The sequence below is a fragment of the Ceratosolen solmsi genome, unplaced genomic scaffold, assembly GCF_000503995.2.
Source record: "Ceratosolen solmsi marchali unplaced genomic scaffold, CerSol_1.0 scaffold1, whole genome shotgun sequence".
NCBI lineage: Eukaryota > Metazoa > Arthropoda > Insecta > Hymenoptera > Agaonidae > Ceratosolen > Ceratosolen solmsi.
In genome coordinates, this window is record NW_011948415.1 from 14,354,864 (window position 1) to 14,379,307 (window position 24,444).

Here is a 24,444-nt window from a genome sequence, read left to right on the forward strand (position 1 = left end):
CAAAGTTCATTTTATAATACAACTTATAATGGACTCGCGTGTGTTTGCTGTTGTTGTTGTTGTTGTTGTTGTAGTTATTGTTTTTCTATTTATTGTTTTTTGTTTTTTTCTTCGTTCTCACGTTGCGTGGCTCTGTGTGTGCACGTCCCGCCACATGCACCCGCAAACATATAAATTTCGTATTTATTACTACTTTTATTATTATTTTTTATTTGGTTTCATGAAATATAGCGTTATCTATTTTAAGTTGGTGGTTATTTAACGCACGGCAATTCGATACGAAACGATTTTATGCGCGTCCAGCTTATAGACTTCCGTAAAATGATTTATAAAGAAAATCCGATAGCGTGAAATTTTTAAATTTATAGAAAAATTGCGCATCGTCATGATCAAGATACGTATTTAGGTAAAAGAAAATATATTCCTTAAATAATTCGCGTGCATTCAATTCTTTAAAAACAATTTAATAAAAAACACAATTGAACGATAAATACGCAATACATACTCGTTTTTAATCTTATTGATTGTTCTTTCTCATTGTTTATTTTGCAGTAAAAAGTAAAAGTCACGTTCAAATATGTAAAATTAATTTTAAGCAAGAGGAGAGTACTCGAAGTAACGTCAGGTCCTACGGAAGACAGAAGGGCGGAAGAGAGGAAATCTGTAAAACTTTGATGGAAAAATTAATAGGGTAGAGAAGTCGTTAGCGTTAACATTAACATAATAACCAATTGACTTGCTTTTTTTTTTTTTTTTTTGCAAACCCAAAGTCCGGAGTATGTAACGAGCCGTGCATTTTTCCACTAGACAGGCGTGATCGAGCGGAGGGGCTGAAGGAAAATGAAAAAAAAAAGATAAGAGAATGGCTCGAGTCAAATAAAGACACCAATACGCATATATACACACGCATCTTTATTACAGAGGTACGTTATAAAAAAAAAAAAAAAAAAAAAAAAAAAAAAAAAAAACAGAAGAATCGACGAGCAATGGCTTTATAACAACAGAGATATTGTGTCGTGTAGCCATTGGCAGAAAGGTCAGACCAAAAAATACGACGAATTTGTACGTGACTCGCAGCCGAATGGTCGAAATGTTGTTGAAAGAACGGTCGATGGCGTTATTTCTCGGACCCGCGGGCGTCTCGCAGAAGCCGCGGAGGCGCTTCGCGGAGACCCTGGGACATCGAATTCCGACGTCTCAGGGACCATACGAATATGACCTTCGAGGACACGGGCCTACGAGGTTGCAGTAGCGACCCGATTATGTCGGCTAATAGACCGATCACGGACGACGCTCCTCTTCCACCCAAATCCTTGCAGATTTTGCAGCTCTACCGTCGTATCCCAACTCCCGCCACAATAATCGGGTCTTCGTATTCTTCGGCCGTCAAGAGGAAGGACGAGAGAGAGAGAGAGAGATTCGACATGCGAATGAATGCGTGCTACTTTACCAATGTATCCGCGTACTTTTCGCCCATTCGCTTACGTAACGAGATTTATTATTATACCTAGTCGGAGAATTATTAATGATGAGTTCGCGCCTTTATCATCCGCTTGATATAGTGCGTAATTCTGGTACGCACGACGATTTATAATTGCTTCTACCCCCCCCCCCCCCCCCCCCCCCCCGGGGTGTTTCACCAAATCGCCAACCCCCGCGGCGTTCAGTTTCCTTGCAGCGCTATTCTGCAGTGTTGAAGCCACCGTTGTGACTAACTACTACACTGTCGTCTCCGTGCAACATTATTTTCATATTACATTGAACGATCGCAATTGGATACTTTACTCGCGATAAAAGCCCAAATTCCGTCTACGCATTAAAAATAGTTAAAGACAGTCGAGTATTATCTTTGTGAACTCACGGCCTTAAGTAGACTAAGCGAACTCTGCAACTCACCTGAAACATAAATAAACGTAAATAATTAAAATAATTACTAAACCGTCGGGGTGAAAATATCATACAAACGTAAAGTTAATTAACGTAAATTTAGCTGTGATTTAATTTCACAGCCAGCTGTCCAATTTTACGCTTAATCATCTAAATGTAATAGCAACCTGCCGATTACAATTACAATTTAATTACAATTTCACATCTCTTAACAAGAGCGAAACAAATAACCATTCTTACTTTACTGTTTATTTGTAAATAAAGGAGGACTCGAAACGGGCATTTATAGTATTTACGATAGTTGGTAATAGAGAAATATTTTTTTCCCTGAATATTCCATGTTTTCTCGGTTTTCTCTCGTCCTTCAAATAACATTCACACTAGTTTTATGTGCGCAAATAAATTATTATAATTATTATAATAAATCTTAGGTGTAAGAGATTATTGTATAAGATTATAAATTTGTTTTACATTACGATTATAACAAATACGTTTTATCTTTCCTTCGTTTTTTAATGATTATTTTAATTTATTAGACAATTTTATTTGTCACGATGGTAGATAGGTATTACGTAAAAGTGAGAAATATCTTATTGACAAAACGGCAAAGCCTTCAAGTTCAAAGCGTTCAAATTCAAAGCGATACAAGATTATATTGTTTTGAATAAAGAATGCACTGCATAACTAACGCTTCTTGTTTATAGATTTGATACGTTTCTTTTTTCTTTTTTTCTCTTTTTTTTATTTAGTTATATATATATATATATATATATATATATATATATGATACGAAGCAGCAGTAATTTTCAAGCGAAAATCAAAATACCAAAAATTGTTGTAATATGAGCTATAATCGTTAGCCAACTCGTTCAATGCAAAAGCACTTAGCATACTTTTTTTCTGAAATAAGCAGTTAGCTTATAAACGGAATAATTACTTTATTGTTCTTGTTGTTATTATTAGTATTGATGTACGATTATTCGAAAGAAAAAGTAGTCTTGTAATATGAAGAGTATATTACAATTGGACATTATGATGTTTATTTTACGCTTCGCTAAGTAAATATAACTTATATTTCTAAGCGTCAATTTATATTTTATATTTTTTTTTATATTGTTCTTGCAGTTAAGGGTGTGTCGACGTGCGAGCGAATGACAGCGGTGAGAAAATAAACAAAAATTAATCAAGTCCAGTTAAATTTGTACTGATTTTGTAAATATTTCTTCGGATGTTAGAAGTATCGTTGACTTCTTCCGTATCGACCGACACGATTGAATATCGTAGAAATCAATTGGTTAAATGGATATAAAGTATTTTTCGTTACACTGCAAGAGGATCTTTAGTTAAAAAATATTCTATCAACAGCTCGTGAAAGTAGTAGTTGCGCAGCCAATAAAGAGCGAGCTCGACGAATGTTTTCTTTCTGGGGTTTCAATCGAACAAGTCCATCGTCAGACGAAGATATAAAAGTCGAGGAAAGAAAAAATGAAACCCAATAGCTTACAAAGCCCTCTATCACTTTTGCCTCGCTCTCGCATTTACGCAGGGGAAAATCATTTTGACATTTTTCCCAAGTTCTCCCCGGAGTCAGCAATTCATCCGGAAGTGAGCGCTCGACCTCCAAAGTCTACGGCCTTGGCTCGATCATACATCAAACAGCTAAAAGCTTCCGCTTACCGCCGCCGTAATGAAAATTAATCCGGTCATATTGGTAATGTTTGTCCTTGTCTCGCCTTTGTTTATCGAAACAACTCGTGCTACATACTTTAAGTTAATATTTTAGAGCCACCGAGATCTCCCCCGCCCCTCCCGTAAGGAATTATCTTTTAATATGGAATGAATTTAATTTGCGATTATGGCTGTTGAGGATAGATCTTATAAATTTACCATAATGTATTGCATGAAAATTTGTATGCACTTAGCATTAAGGTATATGCACATATAAGACATATTTGCCATTAATTGGATAAAAGCAATTTTATACAGACTTTTGGAAAAAAAAAATATATATATATATATATATCAAAATTTAATATTCAATACGCGCGTGTATGTATATTTTCTTTATAATGAATTTATGCTTACACACTCTTATCGGCCATAATATTTCACTTATCCTTTACTAAATTTCATTAAAATAACGTTTTCAGATGAATTTACAACTTGGATATATTTTTCTCGAACAATAATCTAAATTCGTTAAATATTAATTGAATTTCAGTTTCTATATTATACGCATTTATTATATATTTTTTCGATAGAATTCCCGATATACGTTACATAAGAAATACGTTAAGATGTTATTGAAAATCTGTGCATAGTTAAACAATCCCGATATTCTAACGAATACACATAAATAAGTATGTAAAGTTATAAAGTTACGGATTAATGGATAAATATTTGTCGAGACGCTGATAGAAGTTTTGCAATTAAGAGCATCGCAAGTGCTTTGTGAATTAATAATTTAACGAAATTCCATTCGCCAACAAAGAATGCAATTCATAGTTTTCATAATATTTATACAATTGCGCCCTATTTATAATCGTAGTCAAATTTAATGATATTCAATGCATGTTGAGGTAATATAGATTATTCCAATAAAAGATTATTCAATGACAATGTGATTGAATCTTGTGATTGATTTTCCGTTAAAAGACTCGTGCATTTATGAACAAGTTTGTCCTATTTACTCGTCAATAAATTATTCAGGCTATCAATTTAAAGTGTCGAATGTTCGATTAAATAAAAGCAGGCGGAAGATTTTTGGTAAACATTGGCATTAAGTTTCGCGTCGAAAACCCCTAAAACTGTTTTGGTATATATCGGACTCGAAAATATTCAAAGTAAAGCTTTTTGAATAAAACAGTATTTACTTATTTTATTTGTCCTCTACACAGTTTATCGATAAATTACCATAATTAAATGGTAATTGTTTCATTAAAAAAAAAAAAAAAAAAAAAAAAAAAAAAAAAAAAAAAAAAAATCATTTGATCTAAAGTTCGTAATCAGAAATCGTGTAATTTTGTTTAATACCCATACTGTGATAAATAATTATGGCAATGATGATATTGTTGCAGGTGCCGCTATCTCCCTCACACTCCATTCGTCAACAACTATTAAATTTCACAATCCAAGACCCGCATAGATAATTACTTTTAATTTATTGATTCATTAAAAAATCTTAATGCTCTAATCAAAGGAAACGACAAAAAATAGAAAAATTTAATAAAAGCAAAGCAGTCTCATAACATGGACTAATCAGCTTCCTTCATTGTTTCTCGAGTTTCTCTCGTTGATATCACTATGTGTCTTTAGTTAAACTTCACATGCAAATCAGCAACTAGTTTCCGTCAAGCGAATCCGTAATGCTAATAGACAACCAATGAGCGAGACGGAGTGATGCAAGGCACGAAAATTTCTGCCCCATAGAGACATTCGCCTAAAGCGTCCGCCCAGAATTTCCTTAGCAGACTCTGTAAATACGATTAACCTTAATTGCGTGCATCGCCATCTAAACGGAAGTCACTGGTTGACGCGGTGCTCGAGCACCTCGCCTCACCTCCCCCCCCCCCCCCCCACATACACGCACACAAGCACACTCACCCCCTGCCCAAGCGTGTCGACTTTGCCCAAGAGAAACGAGGTCGTATCAACGCTGCTCGCGCACAGGAATAACCACTTAATTTGCGGCTACTGATGTGTCCTATCATTGATTGAAATCTCTGTCTGGCGGACGCGCGACACTCGCTATCGATTATTTTTATTTCGTTTCTCACGAATCCAAATGCACCGCTACTACAAGCCATTATTGATTCGGAACGTTCGCCTAGCAAATAAAAACATCTCATCACCAAGTCAGTCAGTCAGCACTAGCCTTACGCGTTCATTTAAGGACTCGATCGGTGCCGTTTATTTATTTATAGTATCGTCTCGTTCGAGCCTAATAAAAAAGGACAGCCAGAATGTTAATGATGTTTTCTTTAATAATGACAACGTCAGCCTTCATTCGCGAAGAAAGCTAATGAGACTGCGTATCAAAACGTTCGTTCCCTCCTCCTCCTCCTCATCTCCCGCCCCATCCACTCTCAAATCCTTATAACCATACAGATCCTTAGCCCTACACCGACCGACAACCCCACTCTCAGCCCCTCGGAAGCTTCATCAAAAATTCATCGCGAAATACAAAGCGATAATAGATCGTTAATGGGCCAATTTCTAGGTAAAGCACGGCAATTTGTTGGGAAAAGTGGAGCCTTATAATATCGGCATTATTACGGGGATAAATATCTTTGATTGTTCGGATTACACAATGACGAATCTCGGACAAATTAATTGCCGGTGCTTTTGAGCAACAATACAACATAATCTCTAGGTCAGTTTGTTCATACACGACCATTAGCCCCTCATTTCTATCTCAAATGCGTATTTCTTCGCCACTTGTGTGTTTGACGATTCGATTTTATGTCACCGAATGCTCTATTATAAGTATAAATTATTTATAAATTGTACGATTAGATATTAACATTCGAGCACAAATTTATTTTAATTTAACGAATTTAGTAATCGGGTGCGAAGGTCATTGCGATCGGTCTTCTCATTTTTTTTGTTTTTTTTTTGTTTTTTTTTTTTTGTTTTTTTCATCCTTCCTTTCCACTCGATATATCCCTCTGAACCTTCCCGTTATTATCATTACGAGAAAGAGCAAAATTTTCGTCAAACCTCATAATAACTCCACGTAAACCCTCCTCTCTCTCTCTCTCTCTCTCTCTCTATCTCTCTATCTCTCTCTCCGGCCACAAACGCACACAAAAGCGCAGCTGCGCGTCGTTGTACGGTATATTTCAAATGAAAGCAATTAATCGAATTAATCGGGAAAGCAGCAACAAATGATAAATAAGCTAGATAAGACTGGGCTAATGCTGGCGAAATTGATTCATCTTGCAATGAGAATAAACGAGATATTAAACTTAACGATACTCAAATAGCAGCGAGCATAAAAGGCATGTTTTCATATAAGCTTTAAAGTTACATCATCAGACCAGAGAATCCAATGTGGGGAGCCTGGCAACGGACTCGATCGCCATGCAAACAGAATGAATAAACAAGGTATTTCCAAAGGCGACAAATAGCCGTCAATTGCCTTTGACAAATCGTTCGCGAGGAAAGCTATTAAAAAGTATCCGCCGTCGAGTAGCTGCTGATGTAGGACGAACGCTGTTGCGGAAAGAGGTTTCGGCGTGCCCGTATTGCCGTTCGAGACTGAGTCATTAATCGGAGATAGGCAGCCGGGGAAGCTGCACGATGGTTAATGGATGAGGAGGAGGAGGAGGAGGGGGGCGGAGGGGGAGCGGAAACACGTGCACTCCGGTACGAAGTTGTGCACTTGAGCCTGAGCGAGCGCGCATCCTCGTAGAAATGCGTAATCGTTCCTAAGAATCCTCGAGCGTACATTTTACTATCAAATTCATGTTCTCGCTCGTCCAACATTTAATTAAATTCCAATTCCAAATATGTGGCAATGCGGTGCTACCGAAAAACGCGTCGTCCCTGCCATGTCGAATTACCATTGCGGCACATCATTAACGCCTCGAATTTTCATAATCAACATCTGCATCTAAAAATTGCTTCCCATCGTTTCTTCGCCTGTAAATACTCGATCCCCTAACAGAAAACGACAAAGCACCATAGGATGAATATGCACTTTTATGTAGGTTACCACGTGAAGAGCGCGTCACGTCAAGAAAGACATTTATATCCCCATTGGTTCAATGTGATCTTATTATTTTCATAAGTATGGTATATTTTTGAAAAGTCAGAGATAGATTCAACGTAGCCATGCGCTTAATATTTACGATTTATATACCATTACATATATAAATAAATAAATAAATAAATATATATATATATATATATATATGTGTGTGTGTGTGTGTGTGTGTGTGTGTGTGCGCGCATTTAGCTGCAAAAAGTCATAGAATGTCTTTTGGACTTGTGCGTTCTCTTAAATAGATATTTATTAGAAAATATCATGTATCGAGCAATACATAAAAGTAACAGTAATGACACACGCGAAAAGGAATTTTTCATTTGTTTTCATCGTTCAAAAAATTGCAAACTCCCAAGTACTTTTATCAAGAAATTCGATGCTCATATTTTCCATACACAGTCTTGTACGCTCCAGTTAAATAATTCTCATTCCCTAATTAATCGATTTATGATTTTCTAACATAATTATTTCAAATCTTACCGAGATATTTCAATCTAATAAATGAAATTGATTAATGGGCCTCGAACGTACATTTACGTCAAATAGTAATTTAATAGATCAATCACCTTATAGAAGGAAATTTACTTAAGTTAAATTGTTTCGATATTCCACGAGCCACTCCACTCCAAATCACCTGCATAAATATTACAAATATAGAATATACTTTCAGCGTATTGTACTATCTCTTATCTCCGCGAATAAATAATATGTAAAGTTGCATGCCTAATGTTGCAATTTTTTTTCGCAAATTTTGTTTCGCAAATGACCGACTACTCTCTTTCATTATTTTCTCTTCCAGGCTAAAAATACATTTATGGTAGAAAAATATTTTTTTTTTTATTTTCTAAGTAACTTTGAATATACGATTGGAATATCCCCCACCCAACTCCGCCCCAATGTCGAATATTAAGTTGTACAAAATTTAAAAGAAAAATGTAAAACAGTATCCATGTGACAATTTTTCAGAATGTAATGAGATTCAATATTAATCAGAGGCAGAACATTGTCTAATTCAATGCAAATATGTTACAATAAAGACATTCTATGTAATTTAAGAAATACAGGTTTACGTAAGCAATCATCGCATGCTAATTACGAGAAAATGCGAAGACTAATTTTTACGATAAAGCTTAAATATCAGGTAAAACAATCGTAACTATTTTTATCCTGATGAAATATTTATATAGAAAATATTTTAAAGCGAAGAAAATTTATCCGAGCGAATGAATTTTCTGGCTAAGCGGAATAAATCTTTCTTTTACGTGTGAATGAGCGCAAGAAAAGAAAAGTAAAAATAAAGCAAACATAACGAACGCGTATAGCAGCCTTATTTATTTTTAGCACAGCAGCTATCTTATCGAGCTCGGTATACTTCCGCCGGATGGCGCATCATCATCGTCATCATCGCCATTATCATCGCACGTATACCATGTAAACTCCGATCGCACATTATGTGCAGAAATGAAAGAAAGAAAGAACGATCAAGATAGGGAGGTAGAGGCCAAAGCCACGCATGCATGCACGCACGCATAAGCGTTCTGTCCCATTAGCATGCATCCAAATATTAACCAGTGCACTATTGTCTTAGATTTCTTTGCTGTAATAGTGGATAAGGCTCGCGAGTGTTGATTAGAAATACGGAGGAAAGGAGTGAGTGAGCCAAGCGAGCTAGAAGGGGGCAAGGAACGGGGAGGGGCAGCTAGAAACAATGAAACGAAAAGACGAGTGGTAGGAAAAGAGAGGGAGGGAGAGTGGAGAGCGAGAGGGAGCGAGAGGGAGCGAGAGGGAGCGAGAGGGAGCGAGAGAGCGAGAGAGAGAGAGAGAGAGAGAGAGTGAGTGAGAGAGAGGCTTCCGGTTTCCGGCAATTTAACGACAAAAATTACGCGCGGGGGTGATGGGAGACGGGCGTAGGGGATGGTCGTGGTAAGGGGCGAGGGGGAGGGGTTGTAGCCGTAAAACCTGAAGAGCAAAACGATGTACCTCATTAAATGTTGCGGTATTATTACGCGTTGGTAGTTGCAAACAACGCTGCACCTTACAATAGCCGTTAAGCTCCGTTCACAATGCCAAACATCGCCGATAAGAATGAAAGCGTTACGAGAGTCAAGGTCGCTCGTACAGCTGATATCGCATTGAAATTTTTTGGAGATTAGAAAAATAACCAATGCCTTGGGCAATTGCCGAATCAATTTCATGCAAAACTTCACACAGAGGTCTCGCATAATGGCATTAGATCCATAATACCTACACCACCCAAACAATTATTGGCCGATCAAAGATACGGCTAGTTAATAAGATAATAAGTACTCGAATAGAAAACTATCGTATGCTCGTTACCTTCCCCGGTTACGATTAATTGCTTATAATAACACGCCCGTATCCTATCGATACTCACTCTCACTTCTTTTTACGTCAAATGACAAACGAATGTCCCATCCTATTTTCGGCCAGCAGCGCAAACATCGAGCCAGCGCTACTCATTACTCATTAGCGAATTTTCCTAAGCCAATAATATTAATGCCGCGTTTGTGTGAGGAAACTTGCTTGTGGATATGGCCTTATATAGAAGTATTATACTTGGACATTCGGCCTCACCTTCTTTAGCGCAACAACGGCATGCTAAGATGTCGGTGGCGACGACGTCAATTTTCCCCGATGGCTTAGTTACGGCTCGCTCGCTCGCTCGCTCGCTCGCTGCCTACGTACGTACAAGCATAACGAGGAGATTGAGCCAAGAGATGGGCGAGTGACTCGCTTCCGAGAATCCATAATTTAGAAGGGGGATGTTGGAAAATCGCGATGCTAGTCGTAAGGCACGTCGGCTCTTTCGCACGCTCGGATACTCTGCCAGGTGCTTTTTCATCGAGTTAAGTCCATGGAAAACAATGCCTGCCCGCGTTTTAGACGATAAACGATCATAATTAGTCGACATAATACGATTCTTTATTTTCATTTTGCATTTAATGCTAAATCTTGGGAAATGCATGATGGAAGGAGGGCCGACGATTTGATGAATTAACGTTAATTAGGAAATCCTATCGATGCTCATTGCCTCTTTTGATAGAATTTTTTATAGACTGTCGGCCTATATTAATTCTTTAATATTTATGACATTTTTTCTATTATAAGTGCAAACGGTACGTTGAATCAGATTGTATTCGGTGCTCGAGAATGCCATTGCAAAGCGCAAAGGGACGCTTAACAGTCAATGACGGTAGTCGGGAATTGAATTTTTAATTTCCTTACACGATTTCTTAAACGATTTATGCTCGCTGCATCGTGTGAGAAAAGTCCATTAGAACGTTCGCCGACGGGGCTGGAATAATAATAATAATAATAATAATAATAATAATAATAATAAGAGAGCGTCTCGATTCTTAGTTTAAAAAGTGCAAAGCTGAAGAGTATGTGTAGGCTTCGGCGATAAGCATCGGTATGACGATCGATCGAATATTGGGAGGAAATTGAATGAGATGGGTATGAATTGAATAAGGAAGGTAAGCAGCAAACTTGTTGTGCTATAATATTTATATCACACTCAAATGTTTTGTACATACGTATCAAAATATATTAAGCCAATCGCCAAGGTCGTAATATCCAATGCATACAATGCACAATTTATAATCGTAAATGAGATTTCAAAGCTTACGAGAAAAAAACTAATCTTATAATCGCAACGTGTTATTATACAACGAAAGAAGAAGAAAAAAATAATAGAATAAAGAACAAAAGCTATGATAAGCGGCGATTCAATCCCTAATCAGCATCCATGCAAACTATTTAATAAAATGTTTCCCCATCAAATTAACGATAAAATTAATTATTCAGAGGCAATTTAATTATAATACGATAAATATACTGCACGCAATTATCCATCGTAGCAAAGTAAAAAGACTAATTATAATAATTAATTGTTACGTGACACTCAAATCAATAATTTGCTGACTTCGAAGGGAATACGTGTGGATTTTAAAATTTTATGGCACACAGGATATTAATTATCAAATAAATTTCAATAATCATTGGATCCAATTAGTGGAACTTTTCCATTTGCGACCAATTTTATTATTAGGAAATTATTATTAAAATTAATATCTACATAAATTATGTTTGATTAGGTTTTAGATGTGACAAAAAAAAAAAAAAAAAAAAAAAAAAAAAAAAAAAAAATTCAATCCTCTATTAGGATATTATCTAGTGTGTTTTATTATTGGATTTGCAATAAGAAATACTTTTACGTTCAAACCAATATCTAATGTCATAGTATTATTATTCACTTATTCCGTATTTATTGCATCAATATTATTTTAACTATATTTTTAAATAATACAATAAGCAATATTTATCATATAGTTAAAATATTTCATTGATTTGTCTGTCTTTAGCAAATCGTCGTTTCAACGATTTCAAAGAAATTAATTACAAATGCTAATGGACGCGTTACACTTTCAAAATAGAATAGCCATTCGATTATATATTGGAGTTCAGTATAGAAAGCTTCGATATACATATATATGATTACTTTTTTTTTTCAAACTTGATAGAGTTGGAAGAAAAGGCATTTAGCGCCGAATCTTGACATCAGTTCAATTGGTCTCATATTTTGCATAATCATACACAATTTTCGTATAGTTTGTTAAATGTGACGCATTAGTTGGATATCGGATACATTTTTGCCTCTCCCTCTCGTATTCAAATGAGATGAAGAGATGAAGCATCTTATACTCGTGCGAATTCCTTTGGAATTTACAGATTAAACTGAGAAAGCCGAACCTAATTCGCCGTACCCATAAAAAACGTAAATTACGCGATTCTTTACGGGGTGTAAGAAGGTAGCCACACATATAGATAAACAAATTACGCTGAAGTTTAAATTGCATTCTCGCGAATTTACCCTTTGCTCGTAGATACGGAATTAAAAACATTTACACCTTCTCCGCCCCAAACCCCCAAATCCCAGCCCATCGTAAAAGGCGAACTTCGGCGAATTTTAAACGAAAATCGACATCGCCGACCGAACAAGAAGTAGCCTCGGCCGAGGGAGAAAAAATTCTGGCCAAACCGCGAGCCACTTGGGCCACCCCGGCCATTATCCTTTTCCTCGCCTGCACGTAATCACCGGGACCGGGGCTTCCTTTAGCCCCGGATAATCGAACGAACGTAGCTTTCCTGCAGCGTCTCTAAGTTAATAAGTCGTTAATAGAGCTGAAATTTCAAGATCTTGCGCCGCTTCGTTTATCGGCTGAGGCGCTGCAGAGGCGCGACGGTGAGGGGCGGGGAACGCCGCCAGGGAATAAAGTTTTGTCGCGTTCGCGCGGCGTGAAATCGACGACCTGAGCTTATGGCGCATCGGCGTCCCGGTCGATGGCATTCTCCTTTTCTCTCTCCTTCTGCGGCCGAATAACCGTCCCGCGCCCCGATCGGACGCTTTACCTTCGGCCGTGTGCGAAGCCGAGGACGAGACCTCGCGATTCCTCGTCGACAATGCCATGCGTGGAGGACGAGGAGCCACTGGCGTCGTCGCGTCCCGTCGAAATTAACGCGTCGCGATGGTTTCGATAGGGGAATCGGGGAAGTCGAGAGAGAAAGGTGAAAATCGACCACTTGAACCAGCGCTCTTCAAGCGCTTCATTCATTACGAACGAACGAGGCGATCTGATCTCCGTAGTCGAATGATAATTAACCGGCCGCGATCATTATTTCTTACTGTGGTTCCACTTTCACCGAAGATTCTATTAAACGACTACTCCCGTCAAATTAATTATCTCGGGAGATGTTTAAAATAATGTGACCAAGATCAAACGAAAAATCCAAAACCATTGTTACGTTCGATTATGAGATTTGACGAGAAGAAAGGAGCGTACGTTTAATTTTATAAGTATTCGTTGTCGCGCCACATGCGTAATGCCATTAACAACGGGAGTGAAAAATTCTTAAAGCGCGTCGAGCACTAAGGAAAGGAGGGAATGAAACGTAGGCGTTGGGATGTTTTATCTCAAATATACCTGACTTGAGAGCTAATCGGCTACACTCGAAGGAATTTCTGCTCGTACACACTGGGAATTAAGTGGGCATGTCGATGTGCACGTTGACCAATGTGTGCTCCGCCGGTAGGCCACTTTCCCTCCCACTAATCGCTAATGCAACAACCTACGTACTTTATATATTTCATTGTATAAAATAGTAATGAGCGGACAATAGTAATATAAATATTTAACAATTACCGAAAAATATATTTTTCCTCGTGTGAGACTCGTGCAACGAAGCTTATACCTTCGCATTCGTAAGAATTGTTATTTCTTCGCGATTGTACATCGCGTTGGCGATGACATTATTTATTAACTTGTATACGATAAACTTGTGTATAAACAAAATCGATAATTTTTCGAGTTTAGCTAGCAGTTTAGTACCTCTTTCAGTCTGTTTTTAGTCTGTTTTTAGTCTGTTTTTTCGATAACGCGAGGGTCAGTGAATTTTCTATGATAATCAATGATAACATTATTTATTCATTATAATTAAAATATATTATGTTTATGATTATTTGCCGTCTTTGCGATGTGGATAACAATTTAATAAAAATAGAAGTTGACGTTTTGAACAAATGTCTTTAAACGTCAAATCCATATAAATTTAACTTATATATGTTGGAATTAAAAGTAGAAATATAATTTTGTGCAATACGTTTATAACGGATATTTTTCTTTCTCTTTTTTTTCTTATTCTTTTCATATTAATATTATTATTTTAGGCGGCAGTGACAATTCATTGAATTTCTATGAAATTAATATAATAGGAGATAGTGATGTACGATCTTTTTCTTTTTCAGTTTTATAGCAAACCTATTTATTATTAAAATTTGTTTATATACGAGTTCGTTATAGATTGCATATCAGTCATAAATTATAAATTCTTATGTAAAATTTTCAAGAAATTGATATGTATAAATTATAATATGTTTAATTTTATGTGAAATGTATCCTAGTCGATATAAAGTGCGGATTAAATCTTAACAAAAATAACAACCATAATAACTAAAAAAAAAAAAAAAAAAAAAAAAAAAAAAAAAATAAAATAAAATAATGAAATAATTCAACCGTTTACAAAGGATTTATGATTTATATTATATAATACTTTGCAACGTAATTTAGTACTATTTTTTTTAACTATTGTGTCTTAGTACTATATTTGTACGATATTTAATGTTTTATGTAACTAGATCCTAATGACTAAGATTCAATAATACTTTTATTTGTTCGTTTGTTTATTTATTTATCCTTTGCTTTAAATATTATACTTTATTAATAATGTAATATTTTTATCTTCAATAATCCATCCATATGCATGCACGTAAAGAATTAATGAGTTGTGAAATAATTTGTGAATCGACAAATATAATATCGTACATTAGTTTTCTTTAAATTTATGAATAAATCCAAGCAAAAATGTAAGCAACGAAGGCCTTGAAGTACGATATTATTATTGTTTCCGCAACATAGGCAATATAGGCCAGAAATTTCGAGCCTAAAATAATAACGCAATTTCCATTACCTTACTTGCAATATCCCATCCTTCATATTTCGACGAATCTTTTTTTTTTTTTTTTCATGTTTGAACTAACGCAAAATGCAAATCAGGCAAGGGCGTTATATGAATTTTGAGAAACGATATGAAATGTGCATTGATTGAGGAAGTAATACACACACGCACACGCATAGGCATATTAAAATGTCAAAATGCCATATGAACGATTAATAGGAGCAAACGTGGGCAAAGGTGAACTTTAGCAAGTCCACTTTCATCGATTTTGTTTCTAATCGTTTCCTCAAAATCCAGGCTAATAACGGCCACCGGGACGCGGCATCGTATCACACTAAGACGGCATCAGCTTATATTCTCATTTGCGTCCAGGGCGTATATTTCTCTCTGGCGGCACTCCCGAAACGAATCTTCCGATTTCGATCGACTCTCTCCAATCCGAGAATCGCAATAACCTTACGCCAGATACATGGCGATGATAGGTTTTAACCTCGCGTCACGTCTCGCGTTTCTATTCTTGGATGTCGTAGTCGTCGTCGTAATCGACGTAATCGTCCCGCTATGGTGGCAGCCACGACTACACGGTGGTGACTTTTCACTCGACAGATTCCTCTATCGCTCTACTCGACCGGTCCACGCTTTCCGCTTCCGCGATCGTTTGCCATTCCGAAACGCACTTTTCAACGCCGCGACGATATAACCATTCCAACCATTAGACTTTGCCGTTTCTTTTATTGACATTGTCAGTGATGAGGGTCTGGGAGACTCAACAATGTTTACCATACGACGCAATCGTACTCACTCCGCCGATTTATATGAAATACTCGGCCTTGACTCGAATGCATAATCAATTTTCAATTTAAGCCGTGTTTTGGCTTAGTTGTTCGGAAAATTGAAATGAAAATTAAAAAAAGAAACTAAAAACAGAGCAAAAGTAGAAAATAAATAAAAAATAATACTTGACACGTGTTTGTCTAATGCTGACATTTTCAACAAACCTTCCACTCGACTTTCACAGTTACTTAATTGTGTACGATTTCTTAATTAAAAGTTTAAAAACAAATTCGAAGCTGCGAACGACCTGAAATATATAACGCTCGCTTTATCAAGCAACACACATCGCCATTTCTCCATATTATAACTATCCCAATTAGTATTAACTTTTTTTTTTTCTATTCCTTTTAATGCGTTATTTTAACCCACTATAGTAAATAAAAAAAAAAAAAAAAAAAAAAAGTTTCATGCTGACAGACTTGTGATCATCCCTCATAATTTTTTGATAATTATTTTTTTGCACAACAACTTAATTGTAGAAAATATAACGATCCATATGATGACTTTGGAGATATTTCTAACTGCAATATTCCTCGACGTTATCGACATTTCATAATTACCTCATGATAAAAGAGTTTCGACATTTAATACGAAGCTTTTATCGTCAGCCTGTAAATGCTGAATTGGACATGTGGTTAAAGATCTTGGCAAATCCCCTCCAAAACTCCTTTCGCTTCCAAGCAGTTTGATAATTTTACCTGAAACTCGTACCCTTTATTCGATCTTGTGTCTCCGATTGGTCAAGCTTCCTTCTTTCCCGAATGTACGCAATTTCGCTCATTTTTGTCCCAGCCGTGATACCCCTACGTCCCCTCGTCTATAATCCAGGCGACTACGTAACGTCAAACTTTCCCAAAAATTTCCCCGAGTCTCGCGAGTCGCAGCCACTGATAAACTTAAAGCCCCTCCCCCTCCGACTCCCAATCGATCGTCGAACGGGTCGAGAAGAAGCCAAGCCCTCCTGCGAGCAATAAACTTTATCACCGACACAACTATATCCATCGAGCGATTATGATGAGTCGCGAGCGACCGGCTGCGACAACAGCTGCGAAGAAGGAAAAAACCGTGTCAAGTTGAAACTGCGCAAAACGCGATTCGTTCCCTCTCTCTCTCTCTCTCTCTCTCTCTCTCTCTCTGTCTGTCTCTCTCTCCTCTCGCATGTTCGCGCCCGTCAACCCCGGCGGTCGATGATTCAGGATCGTGGCGTGCGTTGCACGTAAGCGCGCACGCGCTCGTTGTTTACGTCGGGCGCGCGACACTCAGCCGCCGGCTGCACGTAATTCGGCCTCGACACGGCCGTCGAGCGCAAAAAGTATATTTTTTCCAGCCGCTACTCGGTTTCTCCTCTACACGCACACGCACACGCACACGCGCCCCTTCCCCACATCCCGCGCTACTCCTCCGCCCGCCCCCGCGACATCGGCGCTCCGTGCCGCTTCCTCGCGTTATCGGCACTGGTGGGGGGTCGCTCCCGTCGAGCGCGATAACGGCGATCATCGGGAGATAAATAGCTCTACGTTGGCCCGGCTACGAACAACGGCCACAAATATTCGAGAACGTCCCGCACTTCCTGCCCGCCGATAAGTTTAATTGGATTTGCACGGCTGGTGCGAGGCGCGCTGTGACCACTCGGCCCACGCCAATTAACGGATTAACGTATTTATGCATGTGGGCTGGAGAGGAGATGCCTTGCTTTTTAAGGTAACTACGAAACCAAAAAAGTGATAGTAGTAGTCGTCAGGATAAGATAAGATAAGCAACCTTACCCCATTCCCTTACCCTTTTGACTCAAAAGGCTACATTTTAATGCCTATCATGCTAATTCCAATGGGCAATATTGCAGGTGCTACTTGAAATTATATTGTTATTATTATAAGAGTAATTGTTGCTGTCGTTGCTGTTATTGGAAATGATGGTGGCGGTAGTGGTCATGGTGTTGGTGACGATGATGGCTTTATCGAGGTTATTATCCTGGGTGATGTTTTAATGGAACGATCGAAAGTGTCAGCACGATTTGAAAGGCTAATCAACTGTCTGTTACTAATAATATTGACTGTTACTAATTATAAAACGAGAGCCATTGCTTAAATGCGAATAAAATAAGCAAATTTAATGATTATACGTTTAGTAAATATAACAAAGGCATTGATTATCGTTAAATTTTACCTGGCCAAAATATTAGGGGCAGCAAGGGTGGCTAAAAATTTTTATTTTGCACTAATTTTCCTTGATTAATTAGCGAGTTTAGAACTGAGTGGTTAGAGTGAGACATCAGCAAACCAATGATATTACTTTTATGCTATTTTAGGATATTAATGTATCTGAGCTCGTTTCTCCTTTGCTACTTAATCATTTTACCAACTAACTCATTCTCTGTCGCGCGCGTATTTCATTTTCTAACTCTTCCATTGGCTCTATTGTCGGGCAGCGTACAACTAAAGGCTGCGCCTCATGCGTACAACAAAAGTAAATAAAAAGTGACAATGTATGTGTATTATAGGAAAATCCATATAGCTGACGGCTATTTTTATCTTATATTTTTATCTAAATATTATACAAGATTTATCTCGGATTCCCATATGAGCAGAATTCCGTGGCAATATTTTACAAATTATAAATCATTACGGCCTACGAGTGGAGTGACTTATTTCTTTTTGGATGGAAAACATTTTTAATCGAGCCTTTACTAAAAATAGCACGACGACACCGTAATTACGACGTTCATTGGATAAGTGATCCAAAGGTAAAAGTGGCCGAATGGCTTGGAAGCTCGCATAGACAATTGGCCCACGCGTTAAGCCGACAGAGCCAAACTAACGAGAGAGACAGACAGAGAGAGATAAGACAAGACAACGTCGTCTTTATCACGAGTCAAACGCCTACCGACAGGGCCGATCGGATGGAACACCACGACGTTTCGCATGTGCACGGATGCACCCGTCCGGAACCACGATTCCACGTTGTACACCCGTGAGAAACATCCGGTGGGTCACCCTCCCCCAAAACCCCAAACCCTTATACACTGGCAATTCTCGTCACCCCATCCATCGAGGAACGTGCAATGTTGTTCACTTGTTGAGTTATACGATATTTGCTATTGCTTATTTCATTAATGTCCGACGAAAATTTCTTTTCTTTACGTTGTTGTTTCGTTGTTTGTTATCACTTTTGATTTTTAAAAGAAGTAGAAGAATGTAAGAAAGATGGAAATCGTTGAAAAGAAAAATAATGAATACATATTTTCTTTATATAATAGAAGAATTTGGTTGAGTGTAGATAAGCCTTTCTTCGTTTAATATTCATTATTCATGAAAATTGTCCAATACATTTCTTCGGACACAATGTGTCCATACAATTTTTCAAACTTGTTTTCTACGTCATAATTAAATTACTGAATAAAAACAAACAAACAAGTTCCAATAATCAATTAGAATTTTAAATTTAATATATATATATATATATATATACGTGTGATGATTTATATTTTCGGAAGCATTAGTTTCTTCATTATAGGAATAAATTTTCTTTTGCGCATAATTTCAGTTTTCCAATATAAGCAATAATCAATTTTATTTAACGTATTTTCATAAATTTAACAAATTACTGCGAATACGTTTTAAAATAAATAATAAATCTTTTCGACTCGGTTCATTGATTATAGTTTAATTACAAAAGACGAATAATGCGAATAAAGTCGACATTTACTGGAATTGACATGGTGCATATGCAGTCTGATATAAATAAGAAATACATTTCAGATTCGCATACATTCACTAAGCTAAAACTAAATGCATTACAAATTTTCAATTTTAAATCCTTAAACAATGCTACAAATCCATATAATTAGAGCATTATTATTGAAGAAATATTTATTATCAATCGAATCAAGCATAAATTGTAATTTGTTATCTATCATTTATTATCGTTAGTTGTACAAATACATCGTTACTTTTTTTTTTTGTTTTTATCACTTTACTAAATAGACTATTTGATATTTTATTCGTATTTTATTAATATATTACAGAGTTTACATAAATGAGAAGGTATATGAGTGAAAATGGCGATAAAAAAAAACATTGTGTAACAAAACTATAATATTGTTTATGAGGATACATTCTCTTGAAATATTTAACTAATAACTACAATAAAATAAATATAATTATAAATAATGAATAAGTATGTTTGGTTTTTTCGAAATGAATAATCAATTACGACGAATAGATATAATGGGCTTGCGTATTGTCTTTTCTACGGTCTTTTTTTCTCTCTCTAGCATTATTATTGGGAAAAATTTGTGCACTTAAAATATATTTTAGTTAATAATGTCATGGATACATATTAACGAAATAGAGTCAATATCATTAATAAACAAAATTTTATAACAATTATATTTATTAGAAAAGTGTTATTTGTTTATATCCTACCGGTAATTAACATTTAAAGAAATGTCGAAAATATAAACACTCAACATACGCACGCGCACGCACACACACGCACACCCATGCATGCACGCAGAGTTTCAAAATCTCTCTTTCTTTTATAATTTCTAAATTTCTTTCACAATTTTTATTTTCGTTACTATTACGTGTAATACAAAATTTATTGATAAATTCGAATATCTTTTTTTTTTTTTATAAAAGTTATGAACAAATTAACGACATGAATAATTAAATACAAATCATTTTATATTTAATGTATAATGTGCTTCGTGTCATTATTGTTGCCAATTCTTATAGGATGAATATATTCACATTCTTAGAACAGTTTATCGATAAATTTATAATTCAACGACCTTACAACATATAATCGTTAAATATGAACTGAATATAAGGTGATAAAGTGTTAAGGTCTTGTGTCTCATCATAAGATATTTATTTATTTTATCATTAAATTGATCATTATGTATTGACCATTAAATATATGAAACAATAACTAAAGTCGTTTATATTCAAAGTAATAAACGGTTCTAATAATAAGATATCGTTCCTATTCCTATGGATATTAATTTTCGGCCCCTAACCTTACAGAATGTATTGGATGCGAAAAAGTGGGGGCTCGGTGAAAATAAAAATTGTTGATCGTGCTAAAATTTATGGTAAAATAATTCACTCGGAAAAGTAATTTTCAAACGCGGCATTAACTGCAAACACATGATGTTAGAAAGGCATTTATTCCAGTTCAATTATATTTCTCTTAACTCGAATATTTTTGGTGAAAAAAAAACAATAATAACACGACACGTTCGAATTTTTTACCATTCACACGAGCAATAAAGATTTCGCTTTTCAATTCAAACTTGAATATTTAAAGAAAGAATTATCGTCTTTGTTAAAGGATAGATATAGCACTCGTTTAAAACTTTTACTGTCTATTCAAAACAATTCTCTTCTTTTTTTTTTTTTCTTTTTTTTTTTATTATACCGTATGCTCGACTTTTTCGTGAAATAATTTTGTTTGTTTTTTTTGCTTTTTATTCTTTTTTTTTTGCCCCCCCCCCCACCGCTCGCCCACGCCCCACATAGTATAAAACCGAATATAAAAATGTCCGTATCACACGAAATTGCCTTATAGTGTAATGACAACAACACGATTGTTAAATCGCTAAAATAAGTTAATAATTATTTGAAAAAAAAGAGAAAAAAAAGAAAAAAAAAGAAAGAAAAATTCAAAGCAATTGCGCAATATTTTCACTGGAACATTTTCTTAAATTCTTTTCAAGCATGCATTTTTAAACTGGAAACAGTAAAGTTTTAATTGGTAGGCTTGATTATTTTGACGTTTACGTACGAAATGATAAGAATAGTTTTATGATCAAAACTTCTTGCAATTCGACGTGCGTTTGAAGTTTTTATCTTCAAGAACCAACGACAAAGAATATCACAGAATATTATTATAATGCTAGCAGGCTCTTTTAAAATATTCCAATCAAACCAATGCTTATGCATAATATGGCGATTCGTAATAAATAATCAACAAGAGGAGAAATGAGCGAGTACTTTGCGCTCAGAAGGGTGACGTACGTGAGTGTCGGAGGAGCGAGTGCATTAAACGAAATTTTTGCTTCATTCGCGAGAAGTAGGAAAACGATGTCAGAAATTAAAGTAGCAGTTGGATTTGTGAAATTTGGCATCGTTGATACGCCACACGAATCGTTAATGACTCTTATTGGTGGTGGTGGTTGTGGTTGTGGTAGTGGTAGTGGTAGTGGTGGTGGTGGTGGTGGTGGTGGTGGTGGTGGTGGTGATCGTGGAGAACAATTAATTGTCACTGGATGATTAATTTGAAAAGCTCACGAGACAGTTAGCGAGCCCAAATAATTGTTAATTGAACGGAATAAGACGTCGTACGAAGTAAAGGTGCTTCTTCTTTCTGCCGACACGACACGCTGGCACACGTACGATTAATAATTAGGAATGTAACCGTCCCGGGAAGATTGGCCGGCTACGAGAAAGTCGTCATCCGCGAATAAGGATGGTGCGTCGCCGAGGGTGTGGGTGTGGGTATCGGCGATGGGACGGGTTGGGGGACGGAGGATGAGCGGTTGGACGTACCTTTGGCTCGTCGGGCAAAGTGCGATATGTTCTGGCGCAGGATCTTCAGCCACATTATAGTGCCGAGGCCCGTGCGCTTCCCCTTGACGGCCAGGATTCCCCACTCTCTCGACACTCACGCCACGACACAAGTTTCTATTGCAAACTTCGCGGTAAACGTTCGCGCGGCCAAGTTTGCCAGGATTCCCAGCGTCGCGTCAGGTTGGCGCGTGCTCGGGTCGCTGCGAACGGCGCTAGCTCACTGAGCCGGGGGGCCGAGCAACGTCGTCGACGTCGTCGTCATCGTAGTCGTCGTCACCGTCGCCTTCGCCATCGCCGTTGCCGCTCGCGCCGGTGGTGGGGCCGAGCGCCTGCACGCATCCATTTACCGGCAGTGGGAGGGGGCAGACCGGGGCAGTACGGGCCAGGCATCACGTAGGCAGCCGCGTCTGCCCCTTCTCGCGTCGATCCTCTCCCCCTTCCTCGTCCCAATCGCCAACCACCAACCTTCCTTCTGCCCCCGACAGCGCGTCTCTCGGGGGCCTTGGCGTCGCGGGAAGTCTCGACATTGTCGCGCGGCAATGGAAGGGGGATGGGATGGGGGGACGACCCGGACGCGCTCGATTGACCCCGAACGAGGTCTCGGACGTCGTTGAGGAACTCGGTGTTCCCGTCTATTTTCGGACGGGCGACCCTTATTCATCCCCCGATGTCAAGCTCGAGAGGACCTCCCGCGACCGGTTGCGTGTCTGTCGGTGCGCTGGGAGCACGTGTCGACGGATCCGTGGACTCATCGCCGAGGTGCGCGTCCCTCTTGTTGTTTGCCTTTGCCGACTCGACTACATCGCCCCCTTCCCTCCTCCCGCCGCAACGCTAATTTTATTTCAAACATTTGATAATACCCGCAAACATATAATGATGATGATGATGATGATGATGATGATGATGATGATGATGATGATGATGATGATGATGATGATGATGATGATGATGATGATGATGATGATGATGATGATGATGATGATGATGATGATGATGATGATGATGATGATGATGATGATGATGATGATGATGATGATGATGATGATGATGATGATGATGATGATGATGATGATGATGATGATGATGATGATGATGATGATGATGATGATGATGATGATGATGATGATGATGATGATGATGATGATGATGATGATGATGATGATGATGATGATGATGATGATGATGATGATGATGATGATGATGATGATGATGATGATGATGATGATGATGATGATGATGATGATGATGATGATGATGATGATGATGATGATGATGATGATGATGATGATGATGATGATGATGATGATGATGATGATGATGATGATGATGATGATGATGATGATGATGATGATGATGATGATGATGATGATGATGATGATGATGATGATGATGATGATGATGATGATGATGATGATGATGATGATGATGATGATGATGATGATGATGATGATGATGATGATGATGATGATGATGATGATGATGATGATGATGATGATGATGATGATGATGATGATGATGATGATGATGATGATGATGATGATGATGATGATGATGATGATGATGATGATGATGATGATGATGATGATGATGATGATGATGATGATGATGATGATGATGATGATGATGATGATGATGATGATGATGATGATGATGATGATGATGATGATGATGATGATAATGACGACGATAATTACAATTACGATATATCAATACAAAGAAAGAATATATATATATATATATATATATATATATATATATATATATATATATATAAAGGAAATTTAGCGAAACGTTGATTCTGCTGAAGATTAAGTCTCTAGGGGGCAGCCACTCGACTTCACGTCTTTT

The 24,444-nt window shown here is 37.3% G+C and overlaps 1 protein-coding gene across 1 annotated transcript in view; it reads right to left on the minus strand.

The window, feature by feature from the left end:
- tow (target of wingless) overlaps nt 1-22,785 on the minus strand; it is a 62,899-nt gene extending 40,114 nt beyond the window's left edge. The window contains exon 1 of the mRNA XM_011508152.1: nt 22,576-22,785. Coding sequence (XP_011506454.1) covers nt 22,576-22,630 — 55 coding nt within the window. The 5' untranslated portion in view covers nt 22,631-22,785. The remainder of the gene's footprint in view (nt 1-22,575) is intronic.
- Nucleotides 22,786-24,444: the final 1,659 nt, after the last annotated feature.